The 25,309-nt window shown below is 35.9% G+C and overlaps 1 protein-coding gene across 13 annotated transcripts in view; it reads right to left on the reverse strand.

Moving 5' to 3' along the window:
- Positions 1–25,309, reverse strand: part of PAM (peptidylglycine alpha-amidating monooxygenase) — a 147,858-nt gene that overhangs the window by 33,579 nt on the left and 88,970 nt on the right. For 7 of the 13 annotated variants that reach the window (XR_006889327.1, XM_046665901.1, XM_046665900.1 and 4 more), the window contains exons 12-15: positions 24,015–24,199; positions 22,870–22,935; positions 10,947–11,270; positions 1,424–1,553 (exon numbers count right to left, since the gene is read on the reverse strand). Coding sequence is in view for 12 of the 13 variants with exons in the window: in XM_046665901.1 (XP_046521857.1) it covers positions 1,424–1,553; positions 10,947–11,270; positions 22,870–22,935; positions 24,015–24,199 (705 nt within the window). In the remaining variant the exon portion in view is untranslated. The remainder of the gene's footprint in view (positions 1–1,423; positions 1,554–10,946; positions 11,271–22,869; positions 22,936–24,014; positions 24,200–25,309) is intronic. The other 6 variants (XM_046665908.1, XM_046665907.1, XM_046665906.1 and 3 more) reach the window with 1 other exon arrangement.

Raw genomic sequence — 25,309 nt, forward strand, 5'->3', positions numbered from 1 at the left:
TCTTGAAAGGAGATTCGTTACACTTAATTATAAGATACTTGAAAATTTACCTTCATATGTAAATTTGTGATAAAACAAATGAAAAATGGATATTCATTACTCAGGAGAATTAAGATAATCTGCTAAATTTTGGAGCAAGCTTTTAGGAACAGCATCATGGGAATGTGCTCACAGTCCTCTAAAAGGCAATATCCCAAAGTGCATACGTGGGCCAGCTCTGGAGTCAGATGGATAGAAACTGAAGCCTGGCTTTCTCACTTACCAACTGTGAAACTTGGGGCAAAACACTTACCTTCTCTTGGTTTCTTCATCTGTAAACTGTGAGTGAGGATGACAATAATAGTGCCTAACTGCTGTGAGGCAATTTATGTAACCATTTTGAACAGTGACAGGCCCACAGTAAACACCCAATAAATGTTAGACATTTTTACCAAAAATCTCTATAAGAAAATGGAAGATAGAATGAAAGGTTGTAAAGAGAAAACCAGAGGAAAAAGCAGGACTATGAGTCCTAGTGTTATTCTTAACTTTGGTGCTCATGAAAAGAGCAAATTTGAGTAACAAAATTAATCTATATGAAAATGTGAAGGCCAAGGTACTGACTACTGCTACACATAGGGTGGCCAAACTGTTCCTACCACAATCTCCAGGACGCTCATCGTTATCACCGCCATGGAGCAGCCTGACGGAAAAGGAGAGTCCAATGGCCTTAGAATGGTTCTGTACCATTCTAACAAGGTGCCTTATTGTAGTGAACTAATAACTTTTCCTAGTTGATCATTTATCATGATGCACTTTCTTTGAAGTCTTGAAATGTCTCAGCAATGTAGTGTCTTAACTGCCTTTTATATTATTCTCCTTAGGAAGGTGGAGGTAGCTTCGAGGAGGAGGGAGAAAAATGATAAGTAGGCAGACTCACAGATTGTTATTGCATTCTGTCCATAAACTAGTTCCTGAAACCATTTTAATCGTTTTAAAATGCACAAGACTTCCCCTCTGGTACTTATCACACTCATACGTTAAGAGAACAATTATGTTTTGCCCATAAAAATCAAGTTCAAAAAGAACCTTGATAGTTCTCTCACCATTTTTCTTGGTGTAATGAAAAGTGATGCATGCTATTTTTTTTTTTTTTAAGGAAGATTAGCCCTGAGCTAACATCCACTGCCAAGCCGCCTCTTTTCGCTAAGGAAGATTGGTCCTGAACTAACATCTGTGCTTATCCTCCTCTATTTTATATGTGAGACGTCTGCCACAGCATGGCTTGATAAGCCATACATAGGTCCGCTCTTGCGAACCAAAACTGGCGAACCCTAGGCTGTGGAAGCAGAGCGCATGAACTTAGCCACTATGCCACCGGGCCGCCCCGTGATGCATGTTGTTTTTATTTTCATTTACTGGTCGAAGGAAAAATATTACTTACTTTCCATCCCAGACATGGTCACCTCTGTGGAAAATCACCAGGTTATTCTGAAGGTCCAGAGCCACCCCAGAAACCTGGCCTGGTAACAAGTATACTCCAGGCCAATCCAGTGCCTCTTCTACATGGAAATCTAAAAGATAAAGACATACATTTAGTGTAAAAGGGAAAGCCAGTATAACCTCACGAAGATTCACAATGGTTATAAGAAACTCATGCAGTAATGTCACTAGATGCAAAGAAAAAAACATAAAGCCGTGCTCTACATACAATATACCACATGCACATGCCAAGTAGCTTTCGGAGCTATGAAATAAAGTGACTGTGAACTTGTTTCCTGTTTATTAGATGCCTGTATAACCGGCTTCCCCTTAAGTCATTAAAGAGCAAATTTGAGACTGCCTTCTTCATGACAAGATTCTTATTTTAAATCAGCATCTTTGGAAAATATGGCAACATGGATGACATCTTTCTAATACAAAGCTTTCAAATGTTGTAAATAAATAGCTACCATGGGCAATAAGCCTGTGTGTGTCTGTGTATCTGTCTGTCTCTCATCTAAATTCTGTGTAAATTCTGAATGTTGACTATACATTAGACCCTATAAGATTATTGCTTATCCCTTGTACAAGGAACTATATAACATACTCATCCCATTTCTCCTAACTTCAGTGTTGCTGTAACAATGGGAATGGAGAGACACTCTCTCTCACTGCTTGTATTTCACAGTGTCCTAACAATAGAAAGGAAAAATAGCAGAAACTTTGTGACCGAATGATTTCCAAATTCTTCTCATTTCTGATCAGAATACGTTTATCCTTAGAGAATACCAAGGTTCATTTGTGCTGATCCCTTTTATAAACACGCTCACGAATAAAGAGGTTTGATGTATGGGGTAGCTATACTGAGGATATAAAGCTCTGAAGATATTGTGCAATCTATTGTATCAGCGTCAATATTTCTGTCTCTCTTGAATGTTTCATCTCAACAGAGATGCTGAGAAGTAGAAAAGCAGCAATTCTAGCCTCATTTCTCCTTTCCACCCTCTGGAGGATGTGGCAACATACAGTGAAATCCTCAAAGTTAGGCATTAAAGACTGGAGGAAGAAACGGAAGCACAGGGCTTGTCTAATCAGCCTCTGAAAACTTCAGATGAAGTCGGTGTGAGGATAAACACTTTTAAATAATTCTCTCAACTACACAAAAGGAAACAGTACCTTTTCCCTCCAAATATTTTTATCTTTGCACATTGAATTTTTTTCTTTAATAAAAATTAACAAAACATAGCACAATCAATAGGATGCCTAGATCAATTCTGCCCACAACCTTTGTTGAAGCATTTTCAGCAAATACTCCCTAAGCGTATTGTCTATGTAAGGCATTATGTTAGATTCTGGGAACGCAAAGAAATAAAACATGGTTTTTGGCCTTGAGGAACTCATAGGATAAAATGAGAAAAAACAGAAACCAAATACTCATGACACAACGTAGTGCAGGAACACAGGAGAGTGTCCATGATCCTTCCTAAGGCGTGGCTGGGAGAGGGTAGGGTTAAGGTCAGACCTGGGAAGTTTCCTAGAGGAAAAGATATTTGTGTTTGCACTTAAAGATAACAGGGGGTTCATCGAGTATAGATGTGGGCAGAGAATATTTTGGTCAGAAAGAGTAAAAGCGAGCATGTTTATAATTGCAGAATGTGTTTCAAGATCTTTAAGAAATCTGGAAGGGATATCTGTATATGTCAGGTGTGGTTTGGGGAATGAGAGCAGGATTAACAGACCCAGAAATCTAGTGTAGCCTGGAAAATGTATTGTATATTACACGAAGAAGTATGGATTTAACAATGAATGAATGTAGTTCTCAGTTGTGCTGTCTTGATCTATACTTTGATTAATTTTGAGGCATGCTGCAAGTACTTTATTAGTAGCAGCAAAGCCCAGAGTTTGGGAATGATTTACTTTTGAAATATATTAGAGCACATGAGAATGTCATTCTCACTCACGTGTGTTGTGATATGCCTTCTCGAGCTGGAGAGAAGGGGGGCAGAGTTACAGCTGGCGTGCCTTTGCAAACAATTCTAGGCACAGCAGTGGATGTGAATGGGGCTGCTCAGATGAACAGCATTCATCATCTATCACGCTTGTCTTAACAGGAAAAAAGGACGCAAATTGCTGCTACCGGCGATTGGGAGCCACTGAAGGTTTTTAAGCATAGGGTGACATAATTAAAACTGTGTTTTTGAAAGTGAACTCTGGAAATAGGGTATAAGCATAATAATTAGAGATGTCTAGATAGATCAACAGATGGATAAATCATTCCTCAAAGAAAATGTTTTAGATTATTTGAAAGTTGCTTGAATCTCAGGTTGTACGTCATTCATTTTCGTCTCAGTTATAGCTAGTCCATTTGGTAGTCATCATTCTATACCCATTTACCAGCTCCTGAAGATTCTAGATGGGATTCAAGGGAACCTCAAACCTCATGACAATATAGATATTTAATTGCTTTCACCAGATTCTCAGAGACCAGAACCACTACAACTAGATGGAATTTCTTGAGGACTAGAGATCATGTCTTATTCCCTATTTTGTCACCAAGTCTTGCACAAGGCCTGGCCCACTGTAATAGCCTAATTAATGCACTAAACTGCACTCTATGCTCCAGTTTCTATTATGCCATCAACTAGCATTTAAACATCCTTATAATTTCATAATTCACTTGTGCTATTTCTTTTTAGCCCTAGCACTGTGCTAATTGGCTAATTATTTTCATTAAGGACAATAAACAAATATCACGTTTCTGGAACCTTTCTATTCAGTGGTCTACCACCAGGTAGAGGAAGCTAGGTGCTCATAAAAGAGCAGAGATACTAATTCTGATAGAAAATATGCAATGGCCAAAATAAATATATTGTTCTGGGGTCAAATGTGAATTTCATAAAGTACTGAAAATATTGATTAAAGAACTGAATAAAGAACTTTAATCTGGCCATGAATGATCCCAATTATCACTGACCTTAGATTGGTAAGCACTCCAAAGTCTGCACAAGGTCTTGACTAATAGGTTATTAACAACCTATTTTGTCACATATAAGAATCCTTTTAGGTTGGAAATTTTCAAGAAGGAAAAGTAGCATAAATATCTAGGACATATTTATTAAACATATACTTTCGGTGAATTTTCAAAACAGTTAAGGTGGTATGTAAGGAAATATATAAGCAGGCTAACACTATGAGCAACTTGGCTGTTCCAATACTGAGTGAACGCAAAGGAGAGCTATTTTGTGCCTGGCAAGACTGTTTGGAGAAATTATATTAAATTATTTTTAATTTCATTTAAAAATATCACTGCACACTTATTAAGATTACCTAGGCAAAATTTCAAAACTTTTGGAATTTAAGCCTCTGTGTTAACTAGGAATTCTAAAATAGTTAAAGGAAAACTGAGTTCATATCCTCTTCTGTGAATATTAGCTCAGTTAAGTGATGTTTTTGCTTCCAGTGTCACCATTTTTTCACTATTAGGTAGTTAAAGGCTATTCCCTTTAAGATTAAATGATCAAGAATCAGTGCAGTCATTTAGGACTAGTGGTGTACGTATATGGAATTAATACTGATGTTTTTCCAATCCCTGCCCACGTCTACATGAGAATCACAAAATGCTAGAATAGTGTTGGCTCATCCCAGATCATTTTCTCATTACACAGGAAAGAAACAGTAGGCTTGGGCCAGACTTCAGTCATCAATATCAAGGATGATTATTTTCTAATCCGCAATTAAGGAATATTTCAAATACTTATTAAAGAAATTGTATGATAAAATGTATGTGGGTTCTAACTTAAACTTACCATTTTCAATCAGGGACAAGTTAAAAATTCGAGTTCAGATTCCTCTAGCTTTTACTTAAGAAGTGATTCAGTATATGACTAATGTTGTAGGCTTACAGTTTTAATTTGAAAATTCAATACAAATCTTGCATATGACCCTCAGCAAGCCATTCCCAACTCTAAGTATCAGCTGCTCTAAATTCAGATATCAAATGATAGGATTATTTCAGAAGAATCTTTGCATTCACTATAAATAAAAGGAAATGTGCAACCTCATATTCTGCCAAATATTTAGGAAAAAAAGTTACTACTTTCAGAAAAAATCAAACATTACTATTAAAATTGTACCAATAAATTACTTGAAGGATTTATTTAAGCTAAACTTTTCCAAGAAAACGATTAATGTTAGTAATCAATGCTGCTTTCATATGAAATTATTAATAAGCATTTAAAAGGGCATTCATTTATCTGTGTTACATAAAGACTAATAAAATCAGATAAAGTTGAAAAAAAAAGAATTCCAAACCCAGAACTATGACTTGACTTGAGTGTAACAAATTTCTTCCTATTTAATCTTAAGGAAAAGATCCTGATGAAAATCACTAGAAGACTTCAACAACAAGAACAAAATGTAATGGTTGCTTTTTCTGCACTTGTAAATTCTCATCTAGCGATGAAAAGATGCCTTATTTTGGTCGGGGATTGTTATTCATCAGAAGTGCCAGCAATAACTATAATTAACTAAAACTATAGGAGAAATATTTATACCTAAGTCAGAAAGAAAACAAGAATTAATTATAATGTTTCACTTAATGGGAGCGAAGTGAGGAAGAGACGTAAGACAACTAGGAGCTCAGAAGCATTCGCAGAATTTCTTCTCTTTCTAAAATTTAATTGCAAATGAGATCTTCATCTTGGTTAAACTGTTTGGATACTGACTGAGAAAGTATGATCAAAGGTAATCTATTCCTAGAGTTCTCATGATTGTAGATGAGGTGATGGGATGATTGGACAAAACCAGTCTATCTATCCATCAATCATCTACCTCCCAATCTATAATTTTATTTACTGTGAAAAGCAGAATAATGAAGTGATTAAAAATCAAGACTTGGAGCAAGTCTGCCTGGCTTTAAATCTTGGTTCCTTGGGCTGTGGCACTTTGGGCACTTGACTTAACCTTTTTATGCCTCAGTTTCTTCCTCTCTAAATGGGTTTATAAATAGCGTTGTTATGATGATTAAATGAGTTAATGCATCTAAAACACTTAGCCTGGTTCATAGTAAGGGGTATGTATGTGTTTGTTTTTATTATTCTCTTCCCCTCCAGAGATGAAAATTCAGCCCACTGATTGCCTTATTTTACCCTGGGAATTCTATTGACCCTAGAGGTAAGCATATGAATGAAATATGTTAAAAGTATGGACACTGAGTTAGGTAAAAGTTGTCCATAGAAATTAAGTGAAATCTAAATGTATGATAAAAATATTTACAGACCCTGTGAGTGCTCTTATCTGACGGGAAGCAGCACACAAATGCATATTTTCTGATGTCCAGAGGTGTGCAATATATGCTCAGTTGGGCTTCCATATGCTAGCAAATAGTAGTCCAGTCAAACTTGCTAGTGAGAATAGCTATCTGTAGTTTTAAATTTATTTTCCAACGAGTCTAGTTTCCAGAAGGCTACTAGAATAAAGACTAAGGTTTTGTTTCTAATCTATTAATGCTGTCTTAATATAGATATCAAACCAATGGTGGAAATCAAACTATGTTGTGTAAAAAGGAATGCAATTGCGTCTCAGTTTACCAAGATGAATATTTTCATACTGTATATCATGTATCACACGATCACTGTAAGTGATCAGAATTGAAGAGCCACAAACTCTCATTATGACAGAACAGTGCTATGTCATTTTCTGAATGTATCAAATTAGAGTGTCAAATTTTGCAGCATGCCTACACATTGCAAGAAAATTCTCTCATGGATGCTGCTTAAGTTAAAGTAGATAATATTTGGTTCTACTACTTTGGTGTTTAAATTTTTGAAATATTAATCCAATGTGACATTGATGGTAAGAATTATTATAATTATTAACATATTATAATATTTATTAAATGCTTTCTATGTGCCAGAAACTGTTTAAAGCATTTTCCATGTATTATGTGGAATACATGGAAATATTATTTGACCCTCACTTTAACCCTATGAGGATGGTACTGTTATAATCCTCATTTTACAGATGAGAAAACTAAAGCCCAGAGAATTTTTTTAAAATCTTGCTTAGGGACCACATAATAAGTGGTGCAGCTTGGATTCAAAGCCAGGAAGTCAAGCTCCAGGGTCTGAAGAGTTCCACATCATACTTCCTCCATGCAGTGGTTTTCAAATTTTATTTGGGCCAAATGGAGAACCGTTCCGGGGCAAGCTGTATTGTGAGTATACTCGTGCATGCACACACGCGTGCTTGAGCATGTATGGTGGGAGGCTGTAACTACTACTTATGCTTGAGGCATGCCCTTTCCAACAACAGTTTGAAAACCTCTGGTTTAGACTACAGCTGAGCCTGTCCAGGAAGTTTCTCTGTTTCTAACGCTGTTTTTACAACTATCGGGAGGAGAGTTTTCAGAATAGATTCACCAAAAGTTATGAAGATAAGATCTAAAAAAGAGGCTATTTTCAGATGTTGCACTCTTAGAGACACACTGAAGACACCATACTTAACCATCTTGTTCCTGGGAATGCTAAAGACTTTCTCAGCTCTGCAGAGCTGGAAGATGTTATTCTATTGCGCTCTTCATGCAGCTTGTGCCCATTGATACTCAACTCATACTGAGGTGGAGAACTCAACTTTAAAGGCAGTTGCCAGGGTGTGGCACCCAGTGGAATTCAGACCAGTCTAAAGGTCCACAAAATGATGTTGCTTTTGAAACCCTCAGGTAGTGCTGGGCCTACCACACAAAGTCACACCTGTATTTCTGAGTTCATGCAATAATTTCACCTTCAAATCCTCAAATCAGCTGGATGGGAACCATTCCCATACTGCAGTTCCAAAATAAGGGTCCGTTAATGAAATCTAAAGTGCTGCTGAAACCGCCACTGTATTGGGTTGTGCTAGTGCCATGAAGTGAGGACATCAGCACAGGGTCCTGAGTGGAAGCCTCCAGCTTCTACGCAGTGAGGGCCCAGAGCTCCACGGAGGGTATCTGAACTGGGCTAGCAAGTTAGCCCAGCTGATCGAGCACAAGTGTATTGAAACGTAAAGAACTAGAAGGCGCATATCAGTCCAAGCTTTAAATTCAGACTCTGCGACCTCAATCAAATGGGTTAACTTCTCCAGGTTTCAGTTTCTTCACTTGAAAATTAATAATAGGTCTCAAAGATACATGAAATGAGTAGGAGCTATAAAAATAAACAACACAACAGCCTTATATTTTCTTTTAATAATAATCTCCTATGAAAAGCTACTTTCTTCTTTGCAGCTAATACTACTCCTTATAGCAAATTAGGCACTTAGAGAGACAGATAATTGCTCCAGACCATTAGGGTCCCATTCTGAGCTTCACCTGGAATAAAGAAAGGGTATGAGAGAAACAATGGAAGACAATCCATCAAATTTATTCCCCTTGCTCATAGTCTAGGAAATATACATGAATTAGACTACTAATAGATTTTATCAGGGCAATATGTGCTAATAACTTTCTACTTTCTGTTTTGCAAGTGGAAGCTTCCTGTGGATAGGTCTTCGTCTGGCTTACACAAAGTAATGAGACATCTTCAATTAAAGTTAGATATTACATTGTGTTATGATCAACAGTGAAAGAAACTGAAAAGAAAAAGACTTTTAGAAATAGCTTACCTAAATATGAGTTTTGCTATCTTGCATTTAATTTTAAAAAAGGTTTTGAATCAGAGTAGTGAAATAACACTAAAATAAATCATTTCAGAAAGAAAATACATGCACATTTCCATTCTATAATTAGGATTTGTGCTATATGTTTCTATGACTCATTATTTTATTTACTTTGGTGGCATTCACTCATGTATTTAAAATGAAAGGAAACTTCCTGAACCAGATCCTGGAGAAATATTTTTCTTCTGGGCACTACCATTTTGACCACCCTGGAAGGTATGAGGAGATTTGGCAAGTAAATGTATTTCGGGTATTTTAAGCATTTCTTTCTTTGAAAAACTAAGTAGGTTTCAGGGATACAACGCCTTAAGTCAAATTATGATTTTTACACTGACACTTATGACGCCTATAAGTCATCATGTCATTATTCCAAATCCAAGAGCAACAAAGAGAAGTCATGGAATAAAGCATGCCTCAACTCCAACACTTCACATTGGAATAGAATTGGATTCTTACCCAAGAGGCCCCTTTTGCCTTTTACATTTCCATGTTGTTTGGATTACAATTTACTGTCCTTAATACAGAGGTTCAGACAGACACTCCAGTCTATTTATGAAATGGATAGGGACATGATAAACTGCAGATTTCTAGGCACCATACTCAGGATATCCATTCATTTCTTTTTTGGTAGGATTCAGAACTCCAGATCTTTCATAAGCACCCTGGGTGATTCTAGTGCAAGGAGGTCCAGGGACCACCTCTTGAGAAACACAGTTTCGTTAGATGAATTTAGAATGAGTTAAGTGGGGCTGATTCTGTTTACACATGAAGAAGTAAAAATCTGGGTTCCAGTTAACATTTTACAGAGACTTTTAGGCCAGTCCCAATGGACAATACTTGAAACTTCTGTGTGAGCAAAAGAAAGTGCATGCTAATTTTTTCAATTATAAATAAAAATCTGCTGGGTGTTGAATAATTTATGGCTTCCTGCAAAGCTGTATTTGAAAACATCAAGCTGGCAGCCTGCGCCATTCCAGCCCACACATAGACAGCTGCCATGCACGCATATCCGTTACTCTTTTGGAGATCATCTCCACATGCTGTATTATCTGGCTTTCCACATTAGCAAGTAACGTGAAACACAATCAATATCACAGAGGCCACAATACAATTAAAAACAAAGGGAGGCATCTATAGCTTGCTGGCACAGAAACCTGAAGGGAATAAAGTATTGTCCTCTAATTATGGAAGCCAATCCTGGTTAGAAATAAAGATAAATCTGACAGTTACTGACTTGCAGGAGGTCCCTCCAGAAATAACTATCCAACTTTCCAATTAAGATAGTAATTGATAATGGAACTTAAGAAATCAAAGTCATAAAAACGGTTACATTTTACAAGTCAATTAGATGAGAATGTCTGAAGTATAAAGATTCTTTTGAGAGAAATTTAATTACCTTAAAAGAAGATAGTGTATAAGCATTTTATACACTGTGACTTTATATGTCAGGTTTTGAATTTTCAGTTTCTTTCCATTGAGTAAAACGGAGAAAGTTGATTTGGTAAGAATTTGTTACCCTGAACTGCATATGCCCTCTCCAACATAATTCAAACATTTTCAGTCCTAGTAATTCTGGCTCACAAATTGAACAGAATTTATGTAGTATCGGACCAAAACAAAAACTCCTCAAAGGTGGTATCTGATAATCCAAATCTGAGTAACATTTTTTCTAATGAGAAGTCCTTTTTTATTGATGAGTTTTTTTCACTCATTAATTTTTATTCCCTTCAGATTTTGCTAATGTGGATTGTAGCATTTCATATTGTACTCTTTAAAAAAAGCCCTAAACGCACCTCCTGTGTGTTCTGGTTCCCAGGTGCCTTCACCAGGTAGGGGCTGCGGTACTGAGATAACTCTGCTCTCTGTTGGCCTCAAAGTAGATTCTAGTCTGTGGAATTTGTGAATTCTGTCTCTGACAAGAATAGCATTGCCCCTGTCCTCATGCTCTGCACTCTCTCTGGCATCAGATCGACCGAGATCCTTCTTTTGGACTACATTTGCAATCTCAGCTACCAGGTCTGACTCTGATTCTGCCTTTTCTGTAGGGTTATATTTATGCACATGAACAACATCTTCCCTTTCTCCTAGCAGCTTGGAAAGCAGTGAATAGAAATCACCTGTGGAAAAAAGAGAAGAGATAAGGGGTGGAGGGTTGATAAGAGTGCAAAATTTACAAAATTTTGTGCCTTAAAAATCAGTGAGAGAGAAGGTTGCTCTCAGACTTTCAAGGATGGGGGAGAAAAAAAGAGATGATTTTCCAGAACAATGAAAAAATAATATGCTTCACATTTGACTTGATATACCACCTGTTTTGTTCTGTTATCTCAGGAGTCAACAATGCTAGATAACCTCCATTAATATGTTAGTAGAGACAAAATAATGCATATGTGATTGCATGGCACATTTCAATAAATTGTCACAGGATAATTGTACTGGTTTGGAAGTTAGAGTTGATCAGATTTCTAAAATAAAATATTATCAACAGTTATATCAGAAAACAGCTATCTTTACAGAAAAACTCTTTGAAGTTGTCTTTAAAAGTCTATTAAAGAGTAATCCACAAGAAATTAAATATATATTCTTGAGCAGGTGCTGTAAAACACACAAGAAATCTACCAGATATGCATCTACTTGGCAATTTGAAAACCCAAGTTTTATTATTATTATTTTGTTAGCAGTGCTATTGTAAGTAGTTCCAGTTGTTTATTTTAAACAAGAAATGAACAAATTCCAGAAAAATAATTTTTTGAGAAAAGAATACTTTTTCTCTTTTTTAAGATTGGCACCTGAGCTAACATCTCTTGCCAATCTTCTTTTTTTCTTCTTCTTCTTCTCTCCAAAGCCCCCCAGTACATAGTTGTATAGTCTAGTTGGGGGTCCTTCTGGCTCTGCTATGTGGGATGCTGCCTCAGCATGGCCTGAGAAGCAGTGCCATGTTAGGGCCCAGGATCCGAACTGGTGAAACCCTGGGCTGGCGAAACCCTGGGCCACTGAAGCGGAGTGCGCGAAATTAACCATATGGCCACAGGGCCAGCCCCGGGAAAAGAATACTTTTAGATCAGTTTCAAACAAAAGAGAAGATTTGCACAAACTAATATCACTGAAGTAATTCATCACTAAAATGTATTTCATGTCTTCCTGTACTAAGAAGTAAACTTGGATATAATAATCTAATTCCATCCAAAATTATTTATAAAATATTATGACAGATGTAAAATATGACTATGAAAAGTTCATGAAGCATTTTAATCCTCATTATTTACATCTATGGCTTCAAATCCATTTACATCAATTGTGTGAATGGGAAACATATTATTCTCAGTGGAAACATAAATTCGCTTTCCTAAGTCAAACTCAAAGGTAACCTACAGCTCTGCCTTTTCCTCACCCTATTCTAAGTGCTACTAATGAAATTACTTATGACTATGGGGTCTGATTGCTTAAGTTTTAATTACATTTACAGCATGACCATATAATATTTATAAAATCTTTTTTATGACCATTAGGAAATGAAAATGATAACTGGTTTAGCCATGATACATTCCACTAAAGAATATATTATTAAGAAATTGGTGCAAGGGGATATGAAGTCTTTCCAAAATGATGCTAAGAGATCCTGTCATGTTTACAAATAGTCTTGGTTTAATGATTCAAAGTAGGTTTTCAATTCTTGCCCATGAAAGCAGCTTCTCCCAGGTGAAATCTTCAATCAGAAAATAATTACCAAGTAATAGGGCCAATCTCAGTAAAATGAACAAAGCAAATTATAACTCAACCACATCTGTTAGGCCACAGTGGCATTCTGCCTCACAGAAGAGAAATTAATCCATTACTGCGAAATTCTCCTACCCCACACACTAAACATAGTTTAATACGCTGTTGTACAATGAAACATTTTATATACAAAATAAAACACAAGATTATTTCAGGGACAGATAAAAAAACATCACTTTAAAACCTGAATCCATGTCATTATGCTAACATTGATGGCGGAACACAGGCTCAGAACTATGCACGGTTATTCAGGTTTGTCAGCAAAAATCTAAAAGCTGTGATAAAATACTAAATGCAGAGCACTCCAGATCCTTTGAAATTCTCATTTGCAATTATCATTGGGGTTAGGAAAACAAAAATTTGGCAATGTAACAGGCTTGGCTGCACACAGATTGCACTGGCCTTGTGAGACCATAGCTTCAGAGCTGCAGCATCTCATCTACAGAGGTTACATGTGAGAGAGACAGACCACTAGATGGCTATCTCTTACATTCTTACGCACAAACTAGAAAGATTTTTTTTCCTCTTCTGGCGTATTGGATATATGGAATACCGAAATGTTAACCATTTTTCTTAGTCATATTAAGATCTTGATTTAGGAAATAAATCTAACCTTGAGTGCAATGGATGGAATAGAATATAAATGGAGGAAGTTGGATGGTCTCTACCCGAGTCTTACCTCTCAATATTCCTTTCTTTCTTTTCAGTTTGTTACAGCCAGATTGGACTTTTACTTCCTTGAATGTCAACTCTAAAATGTTGTTTCTTCTTCCTGGGACATTCTCTCCCCAGAAATCAACTAGTTCCTCAACTTTCAGATCTCACTTAGGCATCACTTACATCCAAGAAGCCTTCCTTGACAATGAAATTAGGGACCTTTGCTATGTGCACCTACAGCCCTCCACTCTTTCCCTGAATTGTTATTACCTAATGTCTGGTCTGTATTTCACACTAATGTTCAAATCCAACCCTGATACTTCATAGCTGTTTTGTGCCTTTAAGCAAGTTACTTAACCTTATAAAGTAGATTAACGATAACTACCTCTAAGAATTGTTTTGTGGATTTAAAGAAGATAGTTAATGTAATATGCCCAGTCCAGTGTATATCATAAAGTAGGTATCACTAAATTGTAGCTATTATAATTACTAACGAAAGAGATATAAACTCTAGTGGCAACATGCATCTGCTTCAATCTATTGTTTATCTAAAAATTTACACATCAGTTCCTATTTTGTATTGAAGTATTGGGATTTCCATAATGGAAAACAAGCCCCCTTTAAGTTTACAGCCCTCTATTTGCTCAAGTCACTATGGCTGCCATTGGGATTTGCTGCCTGGCTTTGCCAAAGGAGGTTGTATCTGCACTTGCTCTCATTTGTTTTAGTCTATGTTTGGAGAAAGAATTATCCCTCCTCCAGTGTTCTGGATGCCAGCCCTTCCAGTGGCCCCCAGAGCCTTTGCTACCTGCTTTCTTTTCTTTTCTGTTACTACCTCTCTGCAAAAGACTTAACTCACAGGCTATAAACACTCACTTTGGGCTTATCTTCAGTGGTCATGGAGGCAAGAAGAGATCCTCTGACACAGTATGTCTTTCAAGCTTTCCCATCTTTCCTCTTCCTTTAACAAGTTCCAACGCTGTCTAAAAGAGTTTTCTGTGATAATGGAAATATTCTGTACCTGTGCTGTCCAATATGATAGCCACTAGGCACATGGGGCTACTGAGTACTTGCAACGTGGCCAGTGCGACTGAGGAACTTAATTTTTAATTTTACTTACTTTTAATAAATTTATATTCAAATTTAAATAGCTGCATGTGGTTAGTGTCTACCATGTTGGACAGTGTAGGGCTACAAGCTGCTCTATCCTTCCTCACATGCTTTTCTTTCCCTACATCAAAGGCATTTGCTTTCACTTCCCACTTCACCCTTGTATGGCTTCTGCCTGAGTTGCTCAAGAGCTCTTAGTTGCCAAAGCTAACAGACTCTTCATCTTGAGCCCCTGGTGGCATGTGGCACTGTTGAAAGTCCCTTCAGAAACTCTCTCCTTATAACACTGTTCTTCTCAGATCTTCTCTGCCTGTCATCGTTGCTTCCTCCTATTCTGACCCACAAATGAAACGTTGGTGTCTTCTGAGGTCTATCCCAGGCTTACTTTTTTTCTCTGGCTATGACCTCTTCCTACTAAGTGATCTCAGCCACTCACAAGGCTTAAGCTGCTATTTCCAGACAAATACTCCCAAATCTGAAGCTCTCCTAGTACCAAACTGGTATATAAAACTGCCTTCTGGAAATTTCCACTTGGATTGGATGTCTGTTTTATAGGAATTTTGAACTCAAGAAGTCTAAAACAGAGCTCTTAATCTTCTCCCCATACTTTAACTTTTTTGTAGTGTCTTTCTCGGTGATGAAACTCTTTTGGGTCAATTAATCCAGAAAACTGGATTTGTCCCTCTCTCACTAGTGAATCACAGAATCAACTGATTCGTCGATGCTGATTTGTCAACATCGTTTTTTCCCTCCCTACCACCAGCACCCATTTGAGATTCTTATCATCCTATGACTAGCATGCTGAAAGACTCTTCTCTTTCCTCTAAACAGATCCTCATCCCTGCCTTCAGTGTCAAAACCTGTTTGGAATGGTATAAAAGCTGCTCTACATTTGTGCAACTGACTGGTGACCTCTGGTAGCCCGCTTTCCCTGGACACTCCTCGGTTATCTCACCTTTTCCTCAGCTCTGTCAATCTATGTGTTTCTGGGTGGTAGCCTCTAATTCTTTCTGGATCCCACTGCTAAGGGAACCACATCATTTAGTCCCCAAACTGGGGCACATTTGAGAAGGAAAAGGGTGTTGTTAATATTTATACTAGGCATAAACTGGTACAGTCCTGGAAAAATTCGGATGTATAGTTATCCTACCTATTGTTGACAGAGATAACATATAAAGAAATACTTTTAAAACTACAAATGACAATAATAGTAATAGCCGCTAATATTTTTTGAGAGCTTAGCATGAATGTCACTTTACTGAATGCTTCATACCATTTAACATGTTTAATCTCCATGAAATACTTAGAGTCCTTACTTTGGATGAGGAAACTCATGGCACAGCTGGTAGGAAACTGAACTGGGGTTCAAAGGATACAGCCTGATTGAGGAGCATCCCTTCTAACTGATAACTAGACTGGATTCAGGTTCCCCCCTCCTTTCTGTACTGGCCAATATACTCTTTCCTGTGAATTCGCCTCAGACCTGTCAATCTTACTATATTTAAAATTTTTTTTCTTTTTAAATTAATAGTCTTCTGAGCTCAGGTTTTGGATTTATTCTTTAACCAAACAAGTTTATTTTTGTCCTATCCTGGCTTGTCTTCTTCTTACAACAAAGGACACTTATAGTCAAGTCCATACATACATACTACAGTGATTTGCACAAAACTGGCCTAAAGAAAAATGACTGATTTTCTTTGGTCTGAAAAAATAGAAGAGTTTTCTGTTCTTTTCAATAGTTTTCACTTACCACTGGCAATATACCTTACATGTATGATCAAATTCTATAAAGATGTTCTAAAAATGTCTTCTGTACATTAAAATTATCTGGGAAGGGACAAGTGGTAAGGTATACATGTGATTTTATACAAAAAAATAAAAACCTCTCATTTCTCATTCATTGTTATATTTCCAGGGATTAGTATTGTTCCTATTATAGCAGATATTCAATAAATGATTCTGGAATGAATAATTTGTTACAAACGTCACTCCTTGCTTTTGCATCAGTAAAGATCAAAGTAGTTCTTTGATGATTTTAGGCTGCAGTGAGTACTGTTTCTTTCTTTTCCTCACTCAAACTTTGATTCTCATCTTATGAAATGCAGACATGCTCTAGGCTTTTAACTAATTTGGCTGAGTGGGTTTGGTATATGGAAAATACAACTGTAGTAGCAGCTAATGTGTCAGGAAAAGGAACACAGCATAGCACAAGAGAATCTAAAATACTACTGATTAAACGCTAGCTTTGTAAGTTGTGTGCTTGTATTAACTACTGCAAGGCTCAATGCGCATTTTTCTATTTAGTGGGGTCACTCACTATTCCCTGCCACCAGCATAGAAATTTCTCTGGTTTACTTTCAGGAATATGGTGAGATCACACCAAAATAGATGGAAACTTACATTGAAAAATTGGCCCCTGAGTTGTTTTATATTTTTAATAAAATGCTTTAAGATTATTGAATGAAAAAATAAGTATTTCCACATTTAGATAGCAAAAAATCTTAATTGTGGCAGGCATTTTTATTTTAAAAAGGATCAAAACCTCTTGGTAATCTTTCAGAATATAAACTCCCATTTCCCACACAAATCACTAGTGCTTCATTACATAAAACAAACAGCTCTTGTTACTGCTGATTGCTCTGTGATTTCTATGGTACATGCAGAGTAAATAGGATGCTCATCAGCAGTTTAACTACTGACAAAATATGCCAAGTAACCAAGCTAATGAGGTTACAACCATGCAACACAACTGATTAGCGAGAGGAATACGAGAAATGGAGAAATAAAAGCATTTCTTTTTAGATTTTAATATTTTGGCTTATGACTCCATCATAGCTGATGGTTGAAGCTGATTTGGTTTATTTACTGTTTATCTGTTACTAACCCAAAACATTTAATCTACTAGTCTTAGAGAAATAAAAGACCTGATCATGATGACCAGCTCAAGGATCACAAATAAAATGAACTTTATCATTTTTCCCTCTTAGAGGACTCATCTGATTGAAAAACAATCAGAAACGGGCTTTTCTTCTTTTTTTAAGAAGATGAGACAAATATAAAAAAGAAGTTAGGAGATGATGGCTTTTGCACCTATCAGGCACACAAATCTGTATCAGAAAGCTCAACCACGTGATAAACGATCATTCACATCTGCCTATTCTGTTATTAGAAAACTAATTCAAAACAGCATCCGCTCAGCTTCCCAGAGCCTTGAGGGGTATTTAGAATTGTGTTTGATAGATGAGCTCAATAAATAAAGACTTGTGAGCTGCTCATAAATCATAACAAACCGATAAATTTGTAGTGAATGGGAATACAAACAAGAACTGTATCTTCTTTAACCAGCAAAGTGGCATTAAGAGTACTCGGAATTAGCTAAGAAGATGTTATTACAATCATTGGTACTTTATTAGGGGATGAAGGGAATATCCTATTTTGAACAAAGCAAAGAAATAGAAATTTTAGCCACTAAGCCAAGCCTTTGTTTCACTCCTCTCATAAATGGTTTACCAACTGTTACTTTAACAAGCTTTAACAGTAGACTACTGTCTTTTTACCTTGCAACCTTGTTCCCTTGATTCTGCTTATTTGATAAAACATGCCAATGGTAATTCACTTTTGTTAGCATAAAACCACTGTGAAATTATTCTGTTTCACAGAAGGTGTCTGAAGACCTTTAACTATCTGGGGTCATGGAGTGTTTTCCCTCTACAAATTGTATTTTTGTCATATTCTCCCTGCCTTGGGAATATAGTAGCTCATGCTGACCTTTGAGTAGAAAGATTGATTACACGAGGGCACAAAGACTACAATGAGAAGAGTTTGGAGCAAACTGAATAAAACATGTTAAAGGCTCTTTCTGCAGCAAAATAAATGCTGTCCAGAGCATAATGCACAATAACAAGGACATCTTGGTATTGTAGATTTGGACTTTCAATTCTGCCTTGAGTTTTTTTAAGACATTGAATCTTCCCAATACAACTGACATAAATTTCAATACTACATCTATTCTTTGAATTTTAAAGGAGAGAAACACTCAAATTCAGAACTCTTAAATGTAGTTGTATAGATCCTTGCTTGCAGCTGGTAAGGCTTTTAGTTTCGGCCCATATTCCTTGTGTAAACAATGTTAATAGAAAGCTCAGGTTGTACCTTTGGTGTAGTGAACATATAGAAGAAATCATAATGCATAAGAAATAAAAAGAATGTACAAAACATGCTTTGGTTTCTTCAAAGTGCCAACCACAACATATAAATGAGGGATGTGTTTGTATGTCTGCTCTGGAAAACCTCAATGCCACTGTCCTCATTCTGCATAGTCTCCTAGGATTCATTTCCTCCACCCCAAATCACTGTCTGATTGGGTTCTATTGTTTAACTTATTGTACTTAGCATGTACATAGGTAATTCTTTACTTACAATGTTTTCAAAAGATGGTGACATTTCACTTTGTTTTGAATATCCCTTAGTATTTTTCTGCATGGAGGCAGACAATCAACTCACTCACAGATAAGATCAGCTATAGGCAAATAGGCTGTTTTGCAAAGCAGTATGGGCAGGAATACACACATGCAGCCATTAAAAATTCCACTTGCCACTAATTTTTATAGTTGGGGAAAATATTCAAGATATAATACGGTTAAAAGAGAATACAAAACTGTGCATACGTTATGATCTAAATACTGTTAAAATAATGTGCCTATATGTATAATATATGTTTCACCCACAGATGTCTGTATACACCCATATTTCTAGGGATTATGGGTGATTTTATTTGTTTCTTCATACTTTTGTAATTTCCATATCTTCTACAATGAATATTATTTTAAAAAATCAGTCAAGCATTATTTTAAAAAAATTCCTGCAGAATTAATTAAAGCCTCATTAAAATGTTTCCCCTTGCTGCATGATCCAGGACAACCTGATAGGTCGAGCTGTCATAGAATGAGGCTCTTCTGGTGTCTCTGTGATTAAATCTTTTGAGATAGAGTCCGAGATACATTTGCTTTATACCAAATTTTGTTCTAGAGAGAGCAGATGTAGACATGGATATGGTGGAAGGTCAGCATGTTTGTGAGGAAGCACAGGCTGGGCCACATGGATTCACACGACTCACATGTCTCTTTCAAACTCTAGTTAATTTCCAATCAAGATTAACATTCTGGCAAAAATTAACAGCTAACAATTTTAGTGATTAGAATTGCAAAGAAAATAAAATACTTATATTTCTCCTGGAGAAACTGAGTATTAGATAAATCTGTACTAAATAGATGACTGGTCTGCTTTGAATTTTTTTTCTCCATGTTGGTACCTACCAGAAGTAGTAGTAGTAAGTATCTACTACTTCCTGTCCATTCGTGGCAGTTACATTTCTTTTTTTTTCACCTTACGGAATATGAGTATGTCTCTTTCTTTTTTTTTACTATCTTAATAAAGGTCGTCCCTTCTTTCCAACATAGCATTTATTATATATCTTGACCTTTATGTTCCTATCTGCTTTCCAATGTATTGAGATAAGAAGCAAAAAAATACGCACGTTGTTTGCATCATTTAGGTAGAACTACCTCTATTAGTTTGTTGATGGGTAGAGAGCTTGCCTTTGAGGGCATGTCCTCTAATATTTTTGAGTCTTTTCCTTCCTGCCCCTCAACAGTTCCATTTCCAATGGGGGTTTGGCATCTTCTGTGTGACCAACATAGATGCCGTCTGTCAGCTTGTGGCTAGCACAACTGAAATAATTCAAGGCTTTTATTTATTGGGGATTTAAAATATTAAAAGAATCAATACAACCTGGAGGACTACTTGAATGTAAATAGTTTTGCCCATAACAGCAAAATAAGGCAAAGTGTTAAGTTTAAGGGTTTACTTTAAAAATCAGCATATATGGCATAATTTATTTGAATAATTAGAGCCCTTCTATTAGCTACTTGGTCAATTTAACTCCCTAGGGAATGAATACAAATAGACATTTGGGCAAACAAATATCTCTGAAAAAAATGGGATACTCTCTCAGTAATGAGTAGATTTGCCCTGTGTATTGCAAGGAAATAGATGGATCTCATTAGCAAATCAAATGGACTCTGTACAAATATGCATTTAATATATTTCTATATTTCTCTATAGATTCTAGGCCAGTGGTCCCCAAAGACCACTAGAATAATACACAGGCTACACTGGTCATTGAAATGGCTTTTGGTGAGGTATTTGTCTTCATATACATTCTGATAAACCCACTAATTTCAACTTACAAATACCACAGCCTATTTTCTGCAGTATAAAAATTGAGTCAAAATAATGCTTTTTTTCTTCCCAAGTTAAATCACTTTATAGCATTTTTATAAGTAGAAGGAAACAGTAACTACAGGAAAATAATTTCTTATGAGTCCATAGTAATTTTCTCTGGAACCAGTAAGACTTTGGGTATATTTAAACTTTTTAATACTATATATATGTTATCAAACAGGAAAGGGTAAATCAATGGCAAAATATGAAACTATTTTAAATGATTTGGCTTGTAGGCAGATATGATACCCCCTAAATCCAATGATCTGGAAAGAACAGGTTAAATCTAACATTTAAGATTCCTCTGCTAACAAAACCTTTGGGTTTCTCATCTTCCAGAGTTTTCAATGTCTCCCTTGATCAACTCAATTAGCTTCAAAAGGAACCACAGTCCACCCTCAGTTTTCGTAGAAACTCACCATTTCACAAGATGCACCTACTAATTGGTGGTCTCATTCCATGCGATATCACATATGTTCATATTAGGAAATGTATTCTAAAATGCCTCCAATTATTTCCACGACGTACATTTCAAACAGTGTGTGCAATGTCAAAATAATTCATTTTAAGTCTGAACAAATTTCAGTAAAATTATATTAAACACTGTTAATACTACATATTTAGGCTGCAATTACTGACTTCCTTACAAATATATACACAGAGTTGATAAATTTAGCTATTTTAAATTATATTCAATAGTTTAGTATGAACCATTTAGTATAAACTAGTATGAAATCATCTCCCTTTTTCGACTTAAACACAAAAATAGAAACAATTTTGAGCTAACTTGTATTTTTTTAAAGACCACTTTGTTAGAATGAGATGTTATGAACTATAATTTATATAAATTACATTTATATTATATAAATTATATACAATTTATATAACTTAAAACCTGTTATATCACAGTTTACCCTATTCCCCTTTCAGAGTGCATTTTTTTCTTTCAAAAAGACTAGATACTTTAATTTTGCAAAGACTATTAATGCAAGCGTGATACCTCCGACCTAGACCTAAGAGAATACATTTTGAAGATTTATAATAGTGGTCTACAAGATCCAAAGAGTCAGAAATTTCTCTATGTTGCTAAAAGAAAAATCTTACCTATTTCCTGTACACTTTATGTTATCATTAGAAATGTGTTTGCATTAACATTAAACTAACATTTCAAGATATATCACACGTAGGCCAAAAACGACTCGATGAGATAACATACTCGAACACCTAAGACAAAATACTATCTTCCAAACAACTGGCAAGAAACCAAGATTCAGGGGAATAGTTTTTCAGTGACAGCACATGCAGTATATGCCACAAAGCATCAAGTATCACCACTTCAAATAAAGAGAACAGAGGAAGAATGATGCTTTCTTAGCTCAGCAGACAGCAACTTAACACAAAATTACAAATGCCTAAGACGATAATCCCTCCTACCTTACTGAAGGCAGAGAAGAATGACTTAAGAGAGATGCAGGTTTAACTCTTGATTTCTTTTTTCTTGAACCTCAAATATAGTTAATAAACACATCATACAAAACACACAAGAATTCAAATAGTAAAGGTCATAAGATCTCAAAAGCAGCCCACTGATTGTTTCTACTAATTCTATTTGCACTTCTTTGCACTATATTTAAAAGTTACAATATTAAATAAACTAAAACAAAGACAGAAAAATCTAATGGGGCTAAATTACACTAACGACTTTTACTTTCAAAGCTCAAGTGCAACAATTGATGATTTTCTCATGAATTACATATTATATAAAAACAGCAACACATAGGTTTGGAGACTGATAAAGAAAGTCCTAAAATATCTCAATAACTTTAAAGTTTGGTTGCCTATTTGGGTAATGAATAGTTTTACAGGCCTAGTTACAGAAGTAAGCATACATACCCTGTTCTAACACTTCTTCTTCTTGTTTTGGCTGTTGTAGTGAAGTCTTATCTTTGTTCTCTGTTTCTGTAAAGGGTTAAAAAAGTCAAGCATAAATTTGCAGTATGTATTACATACTTTAAATAGTTTACTGGAAATATGCCATCAATATATAAATATTTTCAGGGTCTTATGTTTCATAAAAACAACAGTATTAAGAATTTATACGGTAGAAACGCTCTAATTCTCACACAAACTCCAGCACAACCACCTTTACCAGTCTTCTGACTTAATAACTAGATCAACTACTCTTTCAGTAATATATACACAACACAGAATTTTAAAAATGCTTTAAAACTGCTTGCATTTGTTTTTTGTTTTTTTAAAAGTGAATTTATTAATATTTTAAGAACATTTTAAGGCACATTCTATAAATATATTAGGAACTTAAATAAATGACCTGACTGCTATGTTAACATCTTTCATAAAATTTCCAATAGAAAGAAATAAGAAGTTGCTCTGGCATTTTAAGATTGAACTTGTAAAACTCAGTAGTTTCAGCATACTTCATCCAATAAAATGGGATGTGGATTTTGAAATTTTAAACTAAAGAAACGACAATCAATATGACCATTTTGCAGATGAACAGCAATTTAAAGAACTCTTCTGAGAATGAGACCAAAAAGGCCAACACTAATAATGCCTCATAAATCAAGAATCATTCTGTGCTTGAAGAGGCCCATTAAACAGATAATTTGGGGTATGGTTGGACATGATAACCATTTTCATTGGCAAACTCTAGGAATCCTTAGAACATGCTGTATAAATTCATAAATTGCATAGTCGTTACCAGTCATGGGAGGAATGAAATGGAGAAACCAGAAAACATGAATTAAATGAAGAAAGATCTACATTTATGGAACTGATACCAAAACTAATCTGTTTCATCACTAACTGGGATTTTTCACTTTAACTGTTTTGATGAGGGAACATCAGGAAGGGAGCTAGGGTACAAAAGAGGGAAAAGGGAATCAGATTATGTGTTCATGTGGATTGTTTGACAGAAGGAGGACGATTTTAAATATTAATCATATAGTCAAGTGAGACACATAAGAAAATATAAAATACAAAATCCTATGTTCCTTTAAATTCAACACCAATTTTACCTTTGTGATGTCCATGCATCATAACCATGTCGGACTTCACAGGAATTGGAATATTGGCCTCTGGGGGGATGGTTCTGAACATTTCTGGAGCTACATTCTGGGTACAGGTCATGAAAGAAACTGCGTGCTTGGCTTCCATGTAATACATAATGTATAAGTTGCACATTTCATCACTAGATGTGCCACTGCAGGCAAAAAAAAAAAAAAAAGTAGACACAACAAATCAGCCATTCACATAAAACACATTCTTAACGCAAGAAAAATGCAACCAGTAAATCTGCCAGCCAATGGATTCAAAGGTGGAAATGCTGTGCATTTATTTTATAGCTTTCATTAAAAGCCATCACAGTTTTCAACATCAAAAGCACATTGTCAAAGGCATATTTCCACTTAATAATGGAGTATCCATTTGCAGTCACTCCATGGTTATTACCAAATACCGCAGATGGAAATGGCATTTAAGTAGTAGCGAGATACTTTCTTTCCTCTTCTACATCCTTTTATTCTTGAATCCTTCTTTCATTTGCTAAAACTCATGGATTGGGCAAAGTTTTTTTCTCATGGGAAATCTTAATTATTTACTTAACAGTAAAATTCAGAACACTTCAACAGAAATATCATATATTATTTACAAGTCTTTAAAAATGGCTTTTTCCATTTAACCCTGAAAGCCTGAGATCTTGGTTTTGGTAGCTGCCTCCTTTCTCGTGGTCAGATAAATCAAGAATCATGGTTGATACTAAGACATTATAAATGTGTCCCTGACAGCTGACTCGGCACCTTGGCTTCTATAGTGAGGAAGCGATTAAGCAAAGAATACCTCAGGAATGATAGAAAATAAAATCAGCTCTCATATCTTCTAAGGGCTCAGACCTGACTGGGGGGGGGGGGCGTGTGGAGGTGTGCAGTACAAGTGAATGACACAATGTTCAAACTAGATTTTAAAACAATGGGATGGCCATTTCCAAGAAAAAAGTTCCAAATAATATAAATTATGCCTACTAGTCTATTAAATGACTTCCTCTTCCTCAATTCACATGGGTTACTATGTATCGCATTCTCATCACTATTATTATTTAGGTACACCTTCACAAACTTTTATATACTAAGGGAGTTTGGGTAAAGGAACATTTCCTTTTTGGTATTAGTTCTGACAATTTTTAGCAAGCCTTTACTAATAAAAAAACAAGCTATGAAGTGGACTATTTACTGTACAGAAATACGTCAGTGTTGATTTTTCCAGCAATGTCATGCGGCACTCACTTCCTCTCCATAGCAACACTAATGACATCAGT

The sequence above is a fragment of the Equus quagga genome, chromosome 7 (assembly GCF_021613505.1).
Source record: "Equus quagga isolate Etosha38 chromosome 7, UCLA_HA_Equagga_1.0, whole genome shotgun sequence".
Taxonomy (NCBI): domain Eukaryota; kingdom Metazoa; phylum Chordata; class Mammalia; order Perissodactyla; family Equidae; genus Equus; species Equus quagga.